This window comes from Phaseolus vulgaris, chromosome 5, assembly GCF_000499845.2.
Source record: "Phaseolus vulgaris cultivar G19833 chromosome 5, P. vulgaris v2.0, whole genome shotgun sequence".
In the NCBI taxonomy this organism is placed as follows: domain Eukaryota; kingdom Viridiplantae; phylum Streptophyta; class Magnoliopsida; order Fabales; family Fabaceae; genus Phaseolus; species Phaseolus vulgaris.
Window position 1 is genome coordinate 4,233,517 of NC_023755.2, and position 21,846 is coordinate 4,255,362.

General features: G+C 30.3%; 3 protein-coding genes and 1 long non-coding RNA gene across 7 annotated transcripts; 2 read left to right on the forward strand and 2 right to left on the reverse strand.

The window, feature by feature from the left end:
• Window positions 1–217: 217 nt before the first annotated feature.
• Window positions 218–1,461, forward strand: LOC137834925 (uncharacterized). The gene is made up of 4 exons (XR_011084982.1): window positions 218–396; window positions 577–648; window positions 752–814; window positions 1,098–1,461. It is a non-coding gene; the product is annotated as an uncharacterized lncRNA (long non-coding RNA).
• On the reverse strand, window positions 1,326–4,712 carry LOC137834924 (GTP 3',8-cyclase, mitochondrial-like). Its single transcript, XM_068643168.1, has 6 exons — window positions 3,877–4,712; window positions 3,514–3,681; window positions 3,228–3,419; window positions 1,824–1,892; window positions 1,473–1,557; window positions 1,326–1,366 (listed from the first exon to the last, which is right to left on the reverse strand). Exons 1-5 carry the CDS (start codon window positions 4,342–4,344, stop codon window positions 1,474–1,476), a joined length of 981 nt encoding a protein of 326 aa, XP_068499269.1. The 5' UTR covers window positions 4,345–4,712; the 3' UTR covers window positions 1,326–1,366; window position 1,473.
• Window positions 4,713–8,356: 3,644 nt separating this feature from the next.
• LOC137834920 (GTP 3',8-cyclase, mitochondrial) lies at window positions 8,357–12,621 on the forward strand. 4 transcript variants are annotated; one of them, XM_068643163.1, is made up of 7 exons: window positions 8,357–8,628; window positions 8,787–9,857; window positions 10,053–10,220; window positions 10,315–10,506; window positions 11,829–11,897; window positions 12,166–12,250; window positions 12,357–12,621. In XM_068643163.1, exons 2-6 carry the CDS (start codon window positions 9,390–9,392, stop codon window positions 12,247–12,249), a joined length of 981 nt encoding a protein of 326 aa, XP_068499264.1. In that variant the 5' UTR covers window positions 8,357–8,628; window positions 8,787–9,389; the 3' UTR covers window position 12,250; window positions 12,357–12,621. The 4 variants fall into 4 exon arrangements, with proteins under 4 accessions (XP_068499264.1, XP_068499265.1, XP_068499262.1 ...); XM_068643164.1 differs by having other exon boundaries at window positions 8,365–8,786; window positions 9,237–9,857; XM_068643161.1 differs by having other exon boundaries at window positions 8,365–8,628; window positions 9,234–9,857.
• A 3,989-nt stretch (window positions 12,622–16,610) lies between these two features.
• On the reverse strand, window positions 16,611–17,582 carry LOC137836220 (VQ motif-containing protein 17-like). The gene has a single exon (XM_068645063.1). The coding sequence runs from the start codon at window positions 17,567–17,569 to the stop codon at window positions 16,952–16,954; it is 618 nt and encodes a 205-aa protein (XP_068501164.1). The 5' UTR covers window positions 17,570–17,582; the 3' UTR covers window positions 16,611–16,951.
• Between the last annotated feature and the right edge of the window lie 4,264 nt (window positions 17,583–21,846).

The following is a 21,846-nucleotide window of genomic DNA, read 5'->3' on the forward strand; positions in this document are numbered from 1 at the left end:
TCAAGTTGTTATAATAATACAAATAAATTAAAGAGATTAAAAGAATTTGAAAATTGAAGAGACTTCTCTTTTTATTATTCTATTTAAAAAACTAGATGTTATTTAAATTGATAATATCTTGTTTTCTCTTTTTACTTACCTATGTAGATAAAAAAAAATATTAGTTAATGATTTAAATAAAAAATATTAAATGATTAAAAAAAAGAACAAATGTTGGCCTTGGTCGTGATCACCATTGACTAATACCAAAACATTTGGAAGAGCCAAGCGCAGCACCACTTTATATTACATTCAGAAACCACCCTTCATTGCATTAATGTCTTTATAAAGACCAATTCTGTTCGCAAATTTTCTGGATCTGCGATCTTTCTTCCCTTTCTCTTTGACTTTTTACCGGTGCGCTCTTCTTCCGATTCAAACCCTAACTACTTCTTTTCCATTTCCTTTTTCTTTCACTATTCAACGTCTTCAACTGTTCCGATTCACGATCCCTCACCTTGTAGCTTTTTCTTCATCCCATTTTTTATGAATGCTTTTTAGTGTTTATGCGTTGCTAACACTGAAGAGCTGGTACAGGTTGTTGTTGCGCTAGTGCAAATGGCGTTCTTCAGAAGCGTTTCTGCGCTTTCTCGGCTTCGGTTTCGCGTGGTAACTGAGAAAGCAGTAACTAACTATTTTGTTTACAGCATTGTTTGTGTTTGATTGTTGCTTATGCGAGTTGCTGTTTTCTATTTTTGCAATGGAATGACAGGGTCAGCAATCTAATCTCGCGAATTCAGTTAGATGGCTCCAAACTCCAAGCTCCAGTAACACTGTAATTTCTTTCTCTATTATTATCACTGTGTTGTTGGTGCTTGATGAAAAGTTAGTTTATTCTGAACAGTGTTAGATTCTATGTTTTATCTGAGGAGGGTGCTGCTAATACTGTTATTGTGGTGAAGTTTGGAATTGGGTATTCTTGTATAGTATCTCTCTGTTGGACTTTGGAAATGAAGGATACCTGAGACTAATTGTTGTTTATTATAGCGTGAAGTTGGTTATGAATTTTGGACTTTGTTTGACTTTTATTTTTTGTGGGTTATTTTTCTGTTTTGCAGGATCTTTATTCCGAGTTGAAAGAACTGGTTCCAGAGTATCAGGTTTGTCTGCAATTTTAAGCTTCTGTGGTGATACTGTCATATGTTGGATGCATTAGTCTGTAAATCTCAGGGTTTATTGTTAATTTTCGGGTCTGCCTCTCATTCAAGTGTGTGTCTCTTCTCATTGAAGTGTGTGATAGTTTTGTCGTGTCGTGTCTATATTGTATTTTTGGTTGGTATATTGTTTGTGAGAGATAATGATAAGTAATTTTATCTCTGTATGATACCTGAAATAGAGACAAATTATGATGTGCCTCACTAAATTGTAAAATAAATATTTTAGAGATTGAATGGAGAACATTTACAGGCAAAAAGAAAGAAAGAAGAAGAGACCTTATCCACCAATATGTATCATAGGCCTATTTGCAGTCTTTGCTATGTCAAACATGCCAGCATGTGAAGCTTTCTTCTTCTTCACCTAGAACAAAGGAAAGACACCATTAAGAAATAGTACAAGAATCTCTAACTAACTACTTGTAAGTTAGGTTGTGGGGTGTTGTCCCTTGCTATGCTTCTCTTATTCCTAAAGTATATCTTTTTTATTCTACCAAGTTAAATTAAAATAGCAGTGAGTGAAATTCTATTGCAGGATCATCATATTAAAAAGTGATAAATTCTGGTAAAGAAATAAAAAAATTATAACACATTTGAGATTTAGCCATAATAATCAGAAAAAGTGTGTACCGCTGCTCCTATTATCTCCCCAAGTTCATGATCCTTTGCACCACATCTCAAGGGATCTCTTAAGCTAACCTGAAACACGACCCATCTAAGAAAATCAAAAAAATCTTTTGGTGAAGCTACACATTAGAAATGCTCTATATATTTTATGATATGTTTTATTGTCCCCGACCGATGTCAACATCCATACATACATCAAGCACCTTTAACTTGAACATAATAATAGTATAGATAACATCCGTAATGACCAGAATGTCTTGTAATAGGGAAAATGCTCATCAGTTTCATCATGGAATAATTTAAGAAATGATTAAGAAATCAAAAGAATGATGATAGTACATTAGTGCATCTAAAAAAAACAATTACAAGTCATCAACTAAATACAATATCAAATGAAATAGCATGTGCAAGAAGGGGCAAGGTAGTGCATGTTCAATCCCAAAATTTGTATGTGGTAGAGCCATATTTCTCCTAGTGCGTATCAAATTTTCCATTTACTAACAAATATCTAACAAATATCTAGATTCGCTACAGGAATCCACTTTCTGCAGGGCACTTCTATATTCGTAAACAGATATTTAGAGTTATGTTTTTCTATTATGAGTTCATCAGATAGTTTCCCTTTTTCCCATTATCGAGCATGTAACTAATCAAGAATTCAGAACTGACAGTAGACATCACAGTTTCAAAGTTCATATCTGATGCTGCCCATTCTTTATCCCTTTACTCTATTAAGCCACTGATGATCACTCCCAGAAGTAAACAACTCCAAGAACCATGCCCAACAATTGAAACAGCTAACTACAAGGAATCAGACACTCTCTTTACAAAACCAGACCAGACTGCTAAAAGTTTGCATAGAAAGTCTTGATTTTACTTTGCCAAAAAAAAGTATAGGCCATAAATACCAATTCCTTAATCCCGAGTGTTTCCCCCTCATCACCTAATTATCCAATTCAAGTACCCGTACATTTAGAAGACCTGCAATTAATATGATCTATGATACTCCATAAATGGAAACATAAAGGTGGTGTTTCCGTGTCAAATACTGATGCTTGTACATTCATATCAATTTTTGAAAGTAAATCATGATAATCTTTCTTCGCCGGTATTATCCATCTATATAAAATACTTTTCAACATTTGTTAACGAATCCAAAACATAGCATATCCTAAATTTCATATCCTAAATTTCAAAAAGATTTTCCTATTCTTGTAGTTGTATGTACTCATGTCGTACTAAGCATCCAGACTTCACATATTATCATCAACTCTAAAGTAACAGATTCACCAAAAACATTGAGTATTCAAATATAAGTGACATCACAGATTTTAGCCCAATTACCATCACCAGATTTAGGGAACAAGCATAATATACTGAACTTTGACGATTTTGAATATAACTTACCTCGGCAGGGCCGAATAAACAGACTTTAAAGTTCCCATCAGCAAGTAGTCGCAATCTATTGCAACCAGCACAAAAATGCTCAGTCATTGATGTGATAAACGAAACTCTACCTTCATGCCCATCTATTGTGAAATTCTTGGCTGTATCTGTAGGGTGATCCTGAACTCTTTTTAAGCTTGGAAACTGTTTCACCTGTTTGGTAATGATGATTATAAAGGGTATCTAGTATAAGAGAACAACAAAATGTAGTATGAAAGTTAGGTCTCCAGTCTGAATTCTACCTTACCACTGTATCCAACATTTCTGAGTAGGGTACAAGTTTCTTGACATTCCAAACATTTCCATCAAAAGGCATGAACTCTATAAAGCGAATATCAATTGGCTTTTCACGGGTCAACTCAACAAAGTCACAGATTTCATCATCATTGAATCCACGCATTACAACACAATTGACCTGAAAGGCAAGAGAAACATAAAAGATACCTTAAAATGCATCCATCAGTGACTTGAAATTTACCAGAGGGTAGGCACCCTTGTTGTAAAAATCATTTGATTAACTTAATGAATTTGGACAAAAAGGAAGCTGTTCATGGGGAGGTGATCAATGAGAAACACTTGCAAAAAGTAATGATATGCAACCAAGAAATACCTTAACTGGATTAAATCCGAGGTCTATGGCAGCATTAATTGAATTCATTACTTTTTCATGCCCTTTGCGTCTGGTCAAAAACTCAAACTTTGCAGGTACCAAAGTGTCTAAACTAATGTTGACAGAAGTAAGACCACAATCTTTCAGCTTTGGAAGTTTTCTCGTTAGAGCAATACCATTGGTAGTCATAGACAATGTTCTCAGTCCCTTCAAGTTTGATAATTCCAAACATATATCTTCAATATCCTTTCTAACAGTTGGTTCCCCACCCGTCAGACGTATTTTAGTTACCCCGGAGCTTACAAACAGATTTGCCAACCGCAGAATCTCAGTACCTGTTAAAAGTTGAGGGCTAGGAGTGAGTTCCACACCTTCTGCAGGCATACAATACTGACACCTTAAATTGCACCTCTCTGTTAAAGATATTCTCAAGTATGTGTGAAGCCTTCCAAATGAATCTACCAACATATCAGAGATGGAATGATCCTTTGGCAGATCTTCAGATACCGAAGCAAAAGATGAAGTAGCCAAAGCTCTTGTTGCATATTCATTCAAGTGTCCACCGAACAAAGCTTGACGAGTACTACTGGCAGCACAGTACGAACCCACATCACAATTCAACTGCTTCAAGAAAATTTGTGTCACAAGCCAGCCACATTTTCATAAACAAAATTTGAAGAATGTTTAAAGTTTGGATTAGGGATGAAAATTAATTTTGTATTATAGTTGAAGAATGAAAAAGGATATTTATATTAATTTCTATGTGTAAGAAGTATTTTGTAAGACATTAGTGAGAACAGATGACGTTAATGATTCTGTCTTATGAGGAACGAAGTTTAGTCTAAATTTGACTATTTGTTTAACATGATTTTTTTTTAGTTTTTAGGAACTAAAAATATATTTAATTTTAATTTTTTTTAATGAGTGGTGTTTAACTCTATTAAAAGTTATGAATTATTTATTTAATATTATTAATGTTGTTATTAATATGATTGTTTAACTCTATTAAGTTATGAATTATTTATTTAATATTATTAATGTTGTTATTAATATGGTTAATGTTTTTATTAATATGATTAATTTTTTTATTAATATTATTAATGTTATTATTAATATTAATATTATTACTAAAATTGTTAATATTATTATCATTGTTATTATTATCATTATTATTAATATTAATATTATTATCATTATTGATAATAAAAACAACATAATAATAATATTGTTATTATTATTAATAATGATAATAATAATAACATTAAAATAATAATAATATTACTAAATAAACAATTCATAGTTTATTAGAGTTAAATATGGATAATTAAAAAACTTAGAGTTAAATATGTTTTTAATATTTTAACTTTGATATGATAAAAAGTCATGTTGATTAGAAGAAATAAACAAAGTCAAACTTTTTGTTGATGTGGAACTTTGTTTGCCACATGACAACATTGTTAATGTCATTTGCTTATGAGGATGTCATACATGATTTTTCAAAGTGCAAAGATTTAGTAACTACAATTTCAGTGAGGAACAAAATCCAATTTTGTATCAAAGTTTAGGGTACACAATATTTTTTTACTTGAGAACTAGATTCATCATAGCTAGTGTGATCTCTCTTATTCTTAAACTTAGATGTGATGATAATTTGAAGACTTTATATTTATTGTTGTGGTTAACTTTAAATTTAAGATTATTTTTAAAATTTCCACTAAAAAACTTGGGGTCATTGCTAAATGTAATATTTCAATTTATCAAAATGGTTTTGTCAGGAGTTACCGGATTAAAGATCGTATTTGTATTACTTCTAAATCAATACACATTCTACCTAAACAAGTTTCAGATTAAATATCGTATTTTTATTACTTCTAAATCAATACACATTCTACCTAAACAAGTTCATGAAGGTAATTTGGCTATAAAAATTGACATAAAAAAACCTTTGACACTATTAATTAGAATTTCTTGATCAAAGTCTTTCACCAATTTAGTTTTCATTCTACCTTTTGTAATTGGATTGTTTATATTCTACATTCGGTCTTTCCAATCCATTTGAGTTATGTCTTCTTTAAATTCAAATAGGGGGACCCTATCTCCCATCTCCTTTTTTGCTTGGCTAAAGAGGTTTTAAACACAAATATTCAATAGCTCATCCAATGCAATAAGGTGTTTTGCATGGCTAGTCCAAAGGGTAATAATGCTCCTTCCCATGTTACGTATGTTGATGATGTTTTTATCTTTTGCAAGGTTAATAATTGAAACCTTATAAATCTTATGCAATTTTTACATGATTATGAGTTGCATTCTAAGTAATGGCTTGCATTATGAGCAATGGCTTAATCTTACGAGAAGTCAATTTTACACTTGCTTTCAATAGAAGAATTATGTCCAGTTGGGTTTTGGTAAAGGTTTTTTACCCTTCATATATTTAGGTGTAACCATTTGTTCTGAAACTCTTAGATTTAATTACCTACAACCTTTGGCAGATAAAGTCAGACTTAAATTGACCTTTTGGAAAGGTAAAATGCTTAGCATAATGGGTTGAATTCAATTAGTAAATATGACTATAGTTGGTATTCTTGGTTACAAATTCAAATTAATAGGTGGTCGGTTGCCCTTAAGGATTTTGATAGATGGACAAAAAACAGGTGACATTAATAAGCATGACTTAGTTAATAATTAATTGGAAGTATATCCGTCTCCAAAAGAATGATGGGGGCTTCAAGTCATTAATATACAAGAAGATAATAAGGCATATTTACTTTGCTTGACTTAGGACTTTTTCTATAGCAGTAGGCCTTGGACGATTTCCATGAGATTCAGTTTCTTGAAGAATAAGTATTGTAAACTTGATATTTACAAATCATGATCAATTTAGCTTGGTGTTTCAAATTTCTATGCTCTTATTTTGGAAAACACATATTGGACATTAATTACTAGAAGCATAGTTAGTTTTCTCATTGTTTTTCTTTTTGGTAGATCTTTCCACTACCTTTATCACTTTGTTTAAGCCTTCGCTTAAACCTTCTTATCATCCTTGATATTTCCTCATCAGTTGAGTTGTCATACTCAACTTCAGAAGTATTGTCTTCCTCCTCTAGAGCTTTCTAAGCTCCAGTTTCATTTTGTTTGAGTTGGGTCTGTTTGGAGGTTGACTTTGCGTGAAGACCTTGGTCAGATGATGTTGATACTTTCTTCTACTCATGATCTTGGAGATGCATCTCATTCACTCTCAATATTCCTAGAAGCCAATCCCACATTAGCTTTTTTAGATCATGAGCCCCTGCAATGACCACTGTTTTAGGTTCCCACACCTTTGGCATGTTTTCCAACAAGTTTAGGTTGATCTAAGCCTTAGAGAAGCTATATCTAAGAGTTTATAGACCATTTAAAAGAACTTTCATTCTTCCAAACATGTCATTCATAGTCTCACCATCCATCATGGTGAAAGACTTGAATTGTGGCATGAGAGTTACAATTTTCTTAACTAAATGTATTTTCATCAAGGAGTCTCATATCTCATTGGCTAACTTTAACTTGCAAATCTTTTTATATTTATTTTTAGATAACGCACAAATTAAAGTGTACCTTGCTTTGTTGTTGAGTTGCATTTGGTTTAACTCAACTTGTCCCCAGTCTTCTGATGACTATTTTACGGCAAGTGTATCATGTCAGAAGTAATAAATTTACTCCTAAGGACCATATTAATAAAAAATATTAACCATATTAATAAAAAAATTAATCATATTAATAAAAACATTAACCATATTAATAACAACATTAATAATATTAAATAAATAATTCATAACTTAATAGAGTTAAACAATCATATTAATAACAACATTAATAATATTAAATAAATAATTCATAACGTTTAATAGAGTTAAACACCACTCATTAAAAAAAAATTAAAAAATTAAAGTTAAATATATTTTTAGTTCCTAAAAACTAAAAAAAAATCATGTTAAACAAATAGTCAAATTTAGACTAAACTTCGTTCCTCATAAGACAAAATCATTAACATCATCTGTTCTCACTAATATCTTACAAAATACTTCTTACATATAGAAATTAATATAAATATCCTTTTTCATTCTTCAACTATAATACAAAATTAATTTTTATCCCTAATTCAAACTTTAAACATTCTCTACACTTATAATATAAAAATATTTGGAATGTTAATTTGTGTGAAATGATGTCTACTATGATTACTTCCATGAAATATAAACTCAAATTTTAACATAACATCTATTCAAATCATTTTCATACTACACAAATAACTTAGTAATCTAAAATTTAAACTAAAAAACAAAAATTATACGTTAAAAAATCTGGAAAAGATAATCGGTGGTGGATATTTAAAACTGGAACCAACTAATCCTTGGGAAAAATGTGTTGGGGCCATATGGCCTTTAGAAAAATATATTTTAATCGTGTGTGGATAGAATATAATATATTACAATGGTGTCTCGGCACTTTGCACTCTCGGGTATCTCTGTCTCATTGTCTGTCACCTCACCCTTCACAACCAACACCACCACATCTCAAAACTCTCTCTTCCCTTCTATAGATACATATGTTACCAGTCTTTGCTGTCCCAGAAAAAAATTTAAATAAAGTAAAAACTTTTCCAATCCCCAACTCATTATTTTGTCCAAATTCATCGTTTCAGCGTCAACCATGAGGCGCCACTTATCAAAATTCTTTCACAGCCCAATTGGGTTTAACCTATCAAATTCCTTTCCGGTGAGACCCCCCTCTCTCTCTCTCTTTCAGTTTGTTTTAGCTTATTCTTTTGGTGATGTAACTGCTCAATCAAGTTGGTTGTCATGGATTGAAAAAATTGATGTTTTGTGACACACACATGAAGTTAACTGAATCGTCCATGCCATGTTCAATTTCAGGTATAAACTTATGATTCCCCTGTTCTATGAGGATCATGGAAAAATTCATCACTGTACTTCAATTCAGTTTTTTTTTTAATAATATGCTCACTTCAGTGATTAAATATAGTAATACCCATTTACATGCAGAAGAGTACTGATTAAATCTAGATTCATGCTGTGTGTTAATCTGGAGTGTGGCGGTTCTGATGTATGTCCAAATTCAGTAATAAACTTGTAATCCCCCGGTTCTACCAAGAAAAATGCAAAATCAATCACTTAGTTTGTGCCGTTTCAATATAAATTGAGTTTTTACGGTATGCGTACTTGAAGGATTAAATATTGATACCCAGATGGTTTTTTGTTGTTGTGTAAGAATTTAGTTAATCTGGGGTTTGGTGGAGCTAATGTGTGTTCAAATTTTGTTTATGAAAATGTGGCTGGCTTGTGACACAAATTTTCTTGAAGCAGTTGAATTGTGATGTGGGTTCGTACTGTGCTGCCAGTAGTACTCGTCAAGCTTTGTTCGGTGGACACTTGAATGAATATGCAACAAGAGCTTTGGCTACTTCATCTTTTGCTTCGGTATCTGAAGATCTGCCAAAGGATCATTCCATCTCTGATATGTTGGTAGATTCATTTGGAAGGCTTCACACATACTTGAGAATATCTTTAACAGAGAGGTGCAATTTAAGGTGTCAGTATTGTATGCCTGCAGAAGGTGTGGAACTCACTCCTAGCCCTCAACTTTTAACAGGTACTGAGATTCTGCGGTTGGCAAATCTGTTTGTAAGCTCCGGGGTAACTAAAATACGTCTGACGGGTGGGGAACCAACTGTTAGAAAGGATATTGAAGATATATGTTTGGAATTATCAAACTTGAAGGGACTGAGAACATTGTCTATGACTACCAATGGTATTGCTCTAACGAGAAAACTTCCAAAGCTGAAAGATTGTGGTCTTACTTCTGTCAACATTAGTTTAGACACTTTGGTACCTGCAAAGTTTGAGTTTTTGACCAGACGCAAAGGGCATGAAAAAGTAATGAATTCAATTAATGCTGCCATAGACCTCGGATTTAATCCAGTTAAGGTATTTCTTGGTTGCATATCATTACTTTTTGCAAGTGTTTCTCATTGATCACCTCCCCATGAACAGCTTCCTTTTTGTCCAAATTCATTAAGTTAATCAAATGATTTTTACAACAAGGGTGCCTACCCTCTGGTAAATTTCAAGTCACTGATGGATGCATTTTAAGGTATCTTTTATGTTTCTCTTGCCTTTCAGGTCAATTGTGTTGTAATGCGTGGATTCAATGATGATGAAATCTGTGACTTTGTTGAGTTGACCCGTGAAAAGCCAATTGATATTCGCTTTATAGAGTTCATGCCTTTTGATGGAAATGTTTGGAATGTCAAGAAACTTGTACCCTACTCAGAAATGTTGGATACAGTGGTAAGGTAGAATTCAGACTGGAGACCTAACTTTCATACTACATTTTGTTGTTCTCTTATACTAGATACCCTTTATAATCATCATTACCAAACAGGTGAAACAGTTTCCAAGCTTAAAAAGAGTTCAGGATCACCCTACAGATACAGCCAAGAATTTCACAATAGATGGGCATGAAGGTAGAGTTTCGTTTATCACATCAATGACTGAGCATTTTTGTGCTGGTTGCAATAGATTGCGACTACTTGCTGATGGGAACTTTAAAGTCTGTTTATTCGGCCCTGCCGAGGTAAGTTATATTCAAAATCGTCAAAGTTCAGTATATTATGCTTGTTCCCTAAATCTGGTGATGGTAATTGGGCTAAAATCTGTGATGTCACTTATATTTGAATACTCAATGTTTTTGGTGAATCTGTTACTTTAGAGTTGATGATAATATGTGAAGTCTGGATGCTTAGTACGACATGAGTACATACAACTACAAGAATAGGAAAATCTTTTTGAAATTTAGGATATGAAATTTAGGATATGCTATGTTTTGGATTCGTTAACAAATGTTGAAAAGTATTTTATATAGATGGATAATACCGGCGAAGAAAGATTATCATGATTTACTTTCAAAAATTGATATGAATGTACAAGCATCAGTATTTGACACGGAAACACCACCTTTATGTTTCCATTTATGGAGTATCATAGATCATATTAATTGCTGGTCTTCTAAATGTACGGGTACTTGAATTGGATAATTAGGTGATGAGGGGGAAACACTCGGGATTAAGGAATTGGTATTTATTGCCTATACTTTTTTTTGGCAAGTAAAATCAAGACTTTCTATGCAAACTTTTAGCAGTCTGGTCTGGTTTTGTAAAGAGAGTGTCTGATTCCTTGTAGTTAGCTGTTTCAATTGCTGGGCATGGTTCTTGGAGTTGTTTACTTCTGGGAGTGATCATCAGTGGCTTAATAGAGTAAAGGGATAAAGAATGGGCAGCATCAGATATGAACTTTGAAACTGTGATGTCTACTGTCAGTTCTGAATTCTTGATTAGTTACATGCTCGATAACGGGAAAAAGGGAAACTATCTGATGAACTCATAATAGAAAAGCATAACTTTAAATATCTGTTTACGAATATAGAAGTGTCCTTCAGAAAGTGGATTCCTGTAGAGAATCTAGATATTTGTTAGTAAATGGAAGATTTGATACGCACTAGGAGAAATATGGCTCTACCACATACAAATTTTGGGATTGAACATGCACTACCTTGACCCTTCTTGCACATGCTATTTCATTTGATATTGTATTTAGTTGATGACTTGTAATTGTTTTTTTTAGATGCACTCATGTACTATCATCATTCTTTTGAATTCTTAATCATTTCTTAAATTATTCCATGATGAAACTGATGAACATTTTCCCTATTACAAGACATTCTGGTCATTACGGATGTTATCTATACTATTATTATGTTCAAGTTAAAGGTGCTTGATGTATGTATGGATGTTGACATCCTCGGGGACAATAAAACATATCATAAAATATATAGAGCATTTCTAATGTGTAGCTTCACCAAAATATTTTTTTGATTTTCTTAGATGGGTCGTTTTTCAGGTTAGCTTAAGAGATCCCTTGAGATGTGGTGCAAAGGATCATGAACTTGGGGAGATAATAGGAGCAGCGGTACACACTTTTTCTGATTATTATTGCTAAATCTCAAATGTGTTATAATTTTTTTATTTCTTTACCAGAATTTATCAATTTTTAATATGATGATCCTGCAATAGAATTTCACTCACTGCTATTTTAATTTAACTTGGTAGAATAAAAAAGATATACTTTAAGAATAAGAGAAGCATAGCAAGGGACAGCACACCCCAAAACCTAACTTACAAGTAGTTAGTTAGAGATTCTTGTACTATTTCTTAATGTTGTCTTTCCTTTGTTCTAGGTGAAGAAGAAGAAAGCTTCACATGCTGGCATGTTTGACATAGCAAAGACTGCAAATAGGCCTATGATACATATTGGTGGATAAGGTCTCTTCTTCTTTCTTTCTTTTTGCCTGTAAATGTTCTCCATTCAATCTCTAAAATATTTATTTTACAATTTAGTGAGGCACATCATAATTTGTCTCTATTTCAGGTATCATACAGAGATAAAATTACTTGCATAGCAGGCAACCAGAGTAGTCCCAGCCAAGAGCACCCTGAATTGAGTATTATCTGTGATCTTCATTGATAGTCAATATCACTACATGTTGGGTGATAAATCTTCATTGATAGCCACATATATATCTTTGGGTAGAATCCACTGTTGTTGTATCAGTAATAAGGCAGCTTTGGGCTTAAATTTTCTGATCATGTGTAACTCTTTCTCCATTGGCTTATGATTTTTGGGTCGTGTTTTACTCTTTCTCCATTGGTTTATGCTTTTGGGCTGATAGAATGGAAGAAGTTGTTGAAAGTGTGTTGTTCAAATCAAATTCCATAAAGAGAGGAAACAGAAAAAGTCAAAAGAAGATTAACCTTGTTCATTGCAGTATCATCCCTTTTTTTTAATTAAAATAATGACACTCAAGACACCCAATCAGATTTGGGATATTTGAAGCAAAAGTACAATGGAAATGAAAAGCTGAAAGGGATGCAAGCACTAATCTTCATCAGAGGATTTGATATGCAAACATTGAAGATTAAATACTTCAACCAGCTTCTTGGCATTATGTATAAGAATCTTTGGTACTGAATTTTCAAATGTTAGAATTGTTAAAAAAATTTGAAGCCGTAATTGTGTTCTTGGATAACTCAAGAGAGCATAATTTTTGTAAAATTGTTGAACACACTACATGCACAACAAAGAACATTGGAGGCTTGAGGCAAGACAGATCTACAAAAGGAGTTTTTCAAGACAAGAACTTCAACAGGTAGAAAATGTAACAAAAACAACAATACAAGTATCGTTTCACTTAGTTTCTATGACAAGAAAAATAATCGTTTACACAAGTGTTATAAAGCTCATATGTTAAATGTTATAAGTGTCATCAATTAGTACATATAAAAGAGATATGCAAGTCCATAACATCAACACAAAATTGTCAAGGTTATGATGATAAACTAGAAGAAGAATAACTCTTTGCAACATCATATTTTATAATTAATAAAATGTTGACTTATAGATAATGGTCGCACAAACCATAAGACTCTCATTAAGGATGACAAAGCGGGATAAATCAACCCGCGATCTGCTAAGAAAAATGTGGGACAAACTGTCTATTTCAACCCGCTAGCCCGCTCCAGATAATCCGCAACATGCGGACCAAGTGTGGGACGGGGCAAGCTAGCTCACATAACTCGCATATTTTAAATTTTTTTTATGCACTCCCATATATTTGATATTATTTTTTTAATATTTAATAATGTTTTTTTTGTCTTTTTAAAATGCATAGATTAGTTTGATTTTAATACTCATCAAATATTAAATGTAGTAGTCAGACCTTAGTTTTTTTTTATAATAAAATTTAAATATAGTATTATATATATATATATATTATTTTTCATTAGAATAGTAATAATGTGTCTATATGTATTACCTTAAAAAATATATATATTTAATGAAATGTTTTATTTGTCAATTTATTAGTTTCGTTGAAATTCAAATTTCACTAAAATTCAAAACATCATTATAATTTTTTTTACCCATATCTTATTATGCATGTGTCATGAGAATAATACTATGAGACCATTTACCTAATTCATCTAAATAAGAAAAAAAATAACTTAGTAAACAAAAAATAAATTTATTCAAAATTTATATTTTATTACTTTTTAAAAAAATACCTTATGTGGGTCAGCAGCCCACAGGCCTACAAGCTAACTGCATGCGGGCAGACCAATAAAAGCAACCTACATATTTTATGCGGGGCGGGCCAAGTGCGGACGAGTTGGCCCGCATTGCCATCTCTACCGTAATTGAGTTCTTTAAGAAGAGTAAGAACTACCGTTAATAACATATAATCCTTTTGTAAATAGAAATATATTAGATGAACGGGTTGGATAGAAATAAAACCGTCTATCATAAAAATATTTTGTTATCTAATTTGTTTTGAGGAGGTTAGTTATTTGTATACAAATCTTATGCAGAGATCTTCAGAGGCAAGCCTCTACACTACAACAGAATGCAAGAAAATCATTAAACATAAACCAATTTTAAAGACAAAATATAATTAGTTGTTATATTGATTAAATTAGAGACCATTTTAGAAACTAAAAAAAAATGGTTTCTAATTAGTTTTTATTATTATTAAATAGTTTCTAAATTGGTATCTAATTAGTGACCAAAATTTTTGCTACCAAATTTAGAATCTAAATAATTGGTAGTTAAAACCTTGGTAGCTAATTAGATACTAATTTAGAAACTAATTTTAAAACCATTTTTTTTTATCTCTAAATTTGGTTTCTATTTGATAATTTTTCTTGTAGTAGTAATAATAGGCGAGTTTCCGACTTACTCTAATAATTTTTTTTTAAAAGGTGTAAAATGTAAATTTACAAATTTACTCTTATCTTTAAAATTATTTGAATAATGAAATATGAGGTTTTTTTTGTGTAGATTTCAGTCAATTAAAATTTTGTAAATTATTTATGGTATTGTTGAATAATTATTTTTGAAAAAAAATATTAGTTACTTAACATTGTCAGAACATGGAAAGTTGTCATAAAAAATAATAATATCTAAGCATATACAAATTTACAGTTACATTTAAAATAATTTAACAAAAAATATTTATTTATTTATGTATTTTATTTATTTATAATTAAAATATTAATTTTGAAATTGTGTAGGAAGTAACTTTGGAAAAAATATACACTATATGTAAGTTTGTCAGAAAATACAAAATTATCTTAAAATAATTGTGTTTACGTTAAAAATATAATTTTGATATTCATAATTGTAAAAAAATTTAGATGGAAAATTATCTATGTACAAATTTTAAATTGTTAGATAGAAATAAATAATTTAAATGTTCATATTTTTATAAAATATAATTAGAAAATAATTTTTTATTAAATTTAAATAATATTATTAATTGTATAATAGTTTTTTATAATAATAATGAATTCAATATTTACACGTATTATTGATTTTTTAATCATTTTCACACAAAAAAAGAAACACAAATCCAACAACATGCAACATATATCATGAGGATAATCCATTATGTCTCATTTATAACATACTACATAATTAAATATGTCTTAGTGGATAATCGATTATAACTCATTTATAACATACTACATAATCAATTATAATAATCAATTATGTCTCATTTATAACATATTACATAATCGACTATGCATTCAAAATCTTTGATTTACCAATTATGTATTCAAAACCTTTAGTTAGTCGATTATGCATGCAAAAAAATTATTGGATGATCGATTATTACTTTCAAAAATCATAGTTTAGTGAATGCAATTGAGGACAATGAAGTAAAACAATTTGTGTCTACATGACTTTCCTTAAGGATATATCTGCGGTTGAAAGAAGAAACAAAATCTTCACTCACTATCTTTTCCATCGTCGCACACTCCCTCACACATAAATCCAAACAATAATCATTCGCGTTCTTCCTTCGTCGTAAACAACACACATGTGGAAGCAAACACAACATTAGTGTCTAAATGATATTTCTTTCGCTTTCAAAGTCTAAAGTTGTTTATTTGAATAGTCTTCATAAAATAAAATAAAATGTTACGAGATAAAAGTGTTTGATAAAATGGTGGATAAGAATCTTATTGGGGGTAAAATAGTCACTTCATAAAATGGTTAATAAAGACAACGAGTAGATGGCAAAAAAAAAAGTGAAACTAAGAAGTAACTGATTGGGAAAGAATTCATGCGATGAGGTTGTTTTAAGGAGCAATAGTATTAGGGGGTGAATCAATTTTAGAATTGTCTCTCTCTGCCCTTTGCGCATTTTTTCACTCCAATATCTTTATCAGCCATTATTTACTCTAGTGAATGTTTTTTTATTCTTCGTTATAAGAGATTCGTGATGAACATTTTCATTAAAATTAAACAGATACTTTTTTCCATCATCCTCTCTAACTTGACTGAGTTATAACAAAAAACTGTCAGATCTCCATTGTACTGTGAGCATGTCAAAGACACTTGTTGATTACTCCAATATTGTCAAAGCTCGAATTATAATTTTGCTTCAAATGGAGTCAATTGGTATAATTTTTTGCCAGCAAAAGTGCATATATCCCTTATGATCCACTGGGAATGATTAATTCCAAGAAGGAAAACACAATATTCTAGAGAAAAAAATGGCTGAACCAGCTAAAATTGGTATGTGAAAGACCTATACCAACGGAAAGAGACGCAATAAGAAAACTATTATGCACACAACAAAATTTTATAATAGCATGTGGTGTTGATGAATATTCACTGTAATCCTTGAACATCAAAAGGACTAAATAAAATCAATACATCAACAACACATGCAGTTCTACAATTATGAAACATCAGTTCTTCATCGACTCATTTTCATTTTCTTTTCAAAAATAAATAAATAAAATACTTCGATCAAACTCTTATACAGACATTTAAAAGATGTCTCAACCCTTATAAAGAGACTTCAGGAATATTCCAACCATTATACAGACACTTCAGAGAAGTTCCAACCCTTATACAGAACAACAAGTATTCAGACAAGAACAATATATCAAAACCTGTCCTTAATCTTGATTCACTTCAGGCGTAGTGCTTAACTCTTCCAGCAGACAATCAAATTCTGAGAACCCATCAAGGAAGCCACTGAACTTCTTGTTTAACTTTGATCTCCATAGATCATCTTGAGCTTCTTCCTCTTCATGTTCATCTTTTACCCTTATCCCATTTTGCAGACTCAGAAACTCCTCTTCATCCTGAATGATCAAGGCCTCCTTCGGGTGTGAATCCATGGGATCTTTGGTTAGTGAAGTTTTGGAGTTGCTTCTACCTCTCCCTTCTTCTGGCTTTCCTGTGAGTCTTTGAACTAACTCTCTAAAATTAGCAGCATCAATTTCAATTATTTCAGGAGCAAATATATGAACTATCCTAATCTCTGACTTGAACTTTGAGATGACATGTGAGTCTCTGTTAACTCCTAGCTTTGAGGATAGTGAGCTTGGAGAAGAAATGTGTAGCTTTGTCATATCTTCTTGGTAACACTGATAGAAAGTTGCAGTGTAGTGGTTGATTCTGAATGTTGAAACAAGAGTGGAAAAAAATAATGGAAGTATATCCTGCAAGAAAACAAGGTGCAGATTCTCAAGTTTACTTGAAGATGTCTTTTGGCAACTAAGATTGGACATAACATCTAACCAAATTTATTGTCAATAAAATAATAAAGTGAGAAACACATTAATGGCTCTTCCTACTCTCACATGTTATTTTCTTCTTCATTATTTAATGTTTCTGTGCATTGACATTGACAGTTATAACAAACAAATATGAGAGACATGTCCATAGGTTATTTGCCCTATTGCATTCAATTTCATTTTCTTATGATAGGTCTAATACTTCCACGTTATTTAAGAATTAAAATAAAAAAATTATTGAAATATATTTTCTTTTTCTGAAATATATTTCAAAAATAAAATTACGATTAAATTTCAAATTCCAAAACCGATATCGAAAGGTTAAAATAAATCTTATTTTGTCACATGTCAAAGCAATCACTAAACCAAATCCAATCCCTTAGTTCATCATTTCAGCTCAGTTTCCTAATTTATAGCCTCAAAACCATTTAAAACCATTTAAAAATATTTTATATTTATTATTTTTAATGCTTATAGTCTTTGTTTTTACTAATTTAGCCATGATAGATTTTATTGTATTGATTGACAGTCTATATCAAGACCTTAGAGTATTTCGACTAAATAAACAATATTATTACAATCAATCGGTCCCTCGGTTTAGCAGGTAAAACCTGCAATAAAGATAATTACGGAGAAAATTTAACAATTTCTTAAGAACGTGATTAAAAGAACATTGAACCTAGAATGATTTTCTTATATAAAAGATCATGATAAAAATTATAAATAGACTGATACTCTTAATTAAGGTGAAAATAATGAATATTTAACCCTTGTTACACGTTTATAACATACAACCACATCAGACTTGAACGTCAGAATGTTTCTACAACTACCATACTTCAAACCGAAAAAATACTAAAAACTAATCTAAGATCTTTGATGAAGAGTGTCATTCATCAAAAGATATTCAATTATATATAGTTCTTCCAAACAAAATCAAATATCATACACTTTATGTCCTTTAAAAATTAATTTTCAAATGACTTTTTTTTTTATATTGTAAGTCTTGAGGTATATCCATTTAGCTCCTAAATGAGCAATTTAAGCATCACTACGTTGTCTATTAGGGCACCAATCTAATATTCATTTAATAGGAATTTTTATCAAATAAATAAATTTATGTTTTTTATAAAAAAATAAAAATAAAAATTTCAGAAATGTCCATATTTTTATATAAGTTCCAACAACCTCACAATATTACTGGGACTTGCACTACACAACGTTTTTAGTGAATGATATTATACAACTATTGAAGACTGCTTCTTCTCTGGTATGATTATGATTGTTCGTGGTAATCATGACTCCATCATTGCAAAATAGTTAAGCTATTATATAACATTTAAATTCAATTTGGAACTTTGAGGTGTTAGCTTTATTTTTCAAAAGTAAATAATTATTGGCTAATTGTACTTTAAGAACATGATTCCTGTTGATCAAATAATCGATCACAAGGTGAACCTCATGTAGATGTTAGTATGTTTGATTTGACATTAAAATTTTAAGAATGTAACAACTTTTTTATTTAAATAAAATATTATTTTAATATGAATTGCATGAATAAGAGTTTTGTAAAATTTTAAAGTTAAAGAATGTTACCTGTTTAAGTAGCCCCCTCGATGTTAAAAAATTCATATTTGAGAAACCCATATATATATATATATATTAAGATAATAGTTTTATTAATGAAAAATTTCTTATAAAAGTCTTTCATATTTTAATACTTACAATTTTCACATTCTAAATAATTTAGATAGAAAATAAAAATTTTACTTAACCATAACAAAATTCAAATCTAAAAACTCTAAAAATATATTAAATAAACTTTCAAATAATAATGTAAGTCAAAATACGATATTATTAAAATTGACTGGAGTGACTAAAATACAACGTAAAATACTAATATTTTAAAAGTTAAAAAGTATAAAAATATTTTTAAATTTATTTTATGTTATATAAATATATATGTTAGGTTAAGTTCATTCTCACTACAATAGACTTAACTATAACGTTAAATTGACGCTAATAAAGTTTATTTAGTTAATTTTAAGGTGATGATAACTATTTTATATTTTTTTAATAAGTAAAAGTATTTGTTATATATAGTGTTATATTAGTGTTGGCTTAATTCATTAACTAAAATAAATATTTAAAACAATAAGGTTATCATCAACTTAACTAACACTAATAATATATTATTTAAGTTAGTATCGACAAGATCAATACTAGTTTATTTTTTTTTATTATTTATGAAGTTAACATCGATTAAGCTAATACTAATGTAATATATCTTTAATATTTATTAACTTAGTGTTGGTTAAGTATATACTAATATGTCCTTTGTACAATAGAGAGATTTCATTGGTGGGAAGGCTTTATGCACATTTTTGGCTTGTCTTACAAATTTGGTCATGTGAGTCTCAACATGGACATATGTATTACTGATAAGTGTCATTATTTAGTGAAATTTCATGCAAAAAGTTAGATATTTATTGATTTTAATTGTTGATTAAGCTATGACGTATATTTTGGAATTATAAGATTAATAAAACTATTTAATCCCAACATTGGGTTTTTTTCATAAATTTAAGGAGAGATGAAGCAAAGGGATATACTATGAATAGAGATGTCACTTGATCCAAGCCCAATTAGGTTAAAAAGGGGTGTAAGGCGAAGAGAAAAGACAAGAAGGAAACCTTAGGAGGTAGCCGTCAAGGAGAAACATTCTAAATCTTCTTCTCTTGCTTTCAATAATCTTTTGGTGCATGTAAAGGCTACTATGAGTGAATAATTCCTTTCCTTTGGGATTGAATGTAATCGCTTCAAACTCCTATGTATTGAGATGATATTTATCTATAATATTTTGTTCTTATTTGATATTGTTATTTTCATTTTATGCTTAAAGCTAGAATTTTTATTCTTGATTTAGATCTTTGAAATTGTATGGGAAGTATTTCTAATGATCTGACCTAAATGAAAATACTTTATGTGTTTTAATACTAGGAATAAATTATAATATATCAAATACTTTATAACATCTTCTCTCAACAATAAGAAGTTTTCTACATAATTGAGGGATCAATGTTTAGGAGATAATCTTAATAATTTCATGTTTGAGGAATCAATGTGAGTGACTCTTTGTGTTGCATCAATATCAAATAAGTAAGAATGTTGTATGATTTTATTTACTAAAATAGAGACGAGTGAGAAAGATTAATTTCAATCCCAATTCTATCAATGAAATTCTCAAAATCATTTATTCTGCTTTTTATTTAAATTACAAGCACATTTTATTCAAACAATGTTTATATCTCTTGAATAAACTCATTGCACATATTTCAATATCTAGTGAGTTTTACACATTAAAATTTTAAGAGAAATGTTCCTTGTGTGGCGCTTATTAATGTGTCGCATTATACAGATAATTATGACAATTTTTTATAACCTCCATATTAAAATTGTCATAGCTGAAACGTTCTTTTGTAGTGATGGATTTGTTGAGTCTTAATCCATTGAGAAATCTCAAAATACAACAATACTTCCAAACAAGGATGATTGACTTACATAAGTATATTTACTTAACTCCATACATTGAAGGGTTGATTTTATAACTTGTATTTTAAGTTATGATAATTATATAACTAATTGTTTGTATGTTACATTGGTAGTGAATTATAATTATACCTAAAGATTATATAATAGTGTGATTTTGTTCATTTCAAAGAAAATCTTACCAAGAAATGAAAAAAAGTATTACCAGGATAAATTTGAAAATTTTCATTATAGTGAACAAGTATAATTGTATTCCAACTTACATATGTCTTTACTCTGATTAGAGTTATGACTAACACAAATATTTTAAATGGAAGGAGTATAACAAGATCATTGTAATTCAATTATCCTAAGGTTAGACAACTTTCGATACATACAATAATTATTTTATTTAAAAGTTTCATGAAAATAATTTTTGTCACTTATTTCTCATTTTAGTGTAATAGACAAGTTGATTCGTCTGAATGTGACTACTATATCATATACTAAAAGATAGTCAACATTTGAGGAGGTATTACCAACTCATGGACAAATGTATTACTAACACATTTCAACATTTGCTAAATTGTCTTTTACTTTTATAACTATTTCATAATAACCCCATTCAAATGTTTTAGGTCTTCAATGTTGAATTCCATTGTCCCAAGATGACATCCAACAAAGAGAACAATGTGCAACCTTCTTTCTCCAACATAGTTAGTGTAGTAAGCTTTATTTTATTA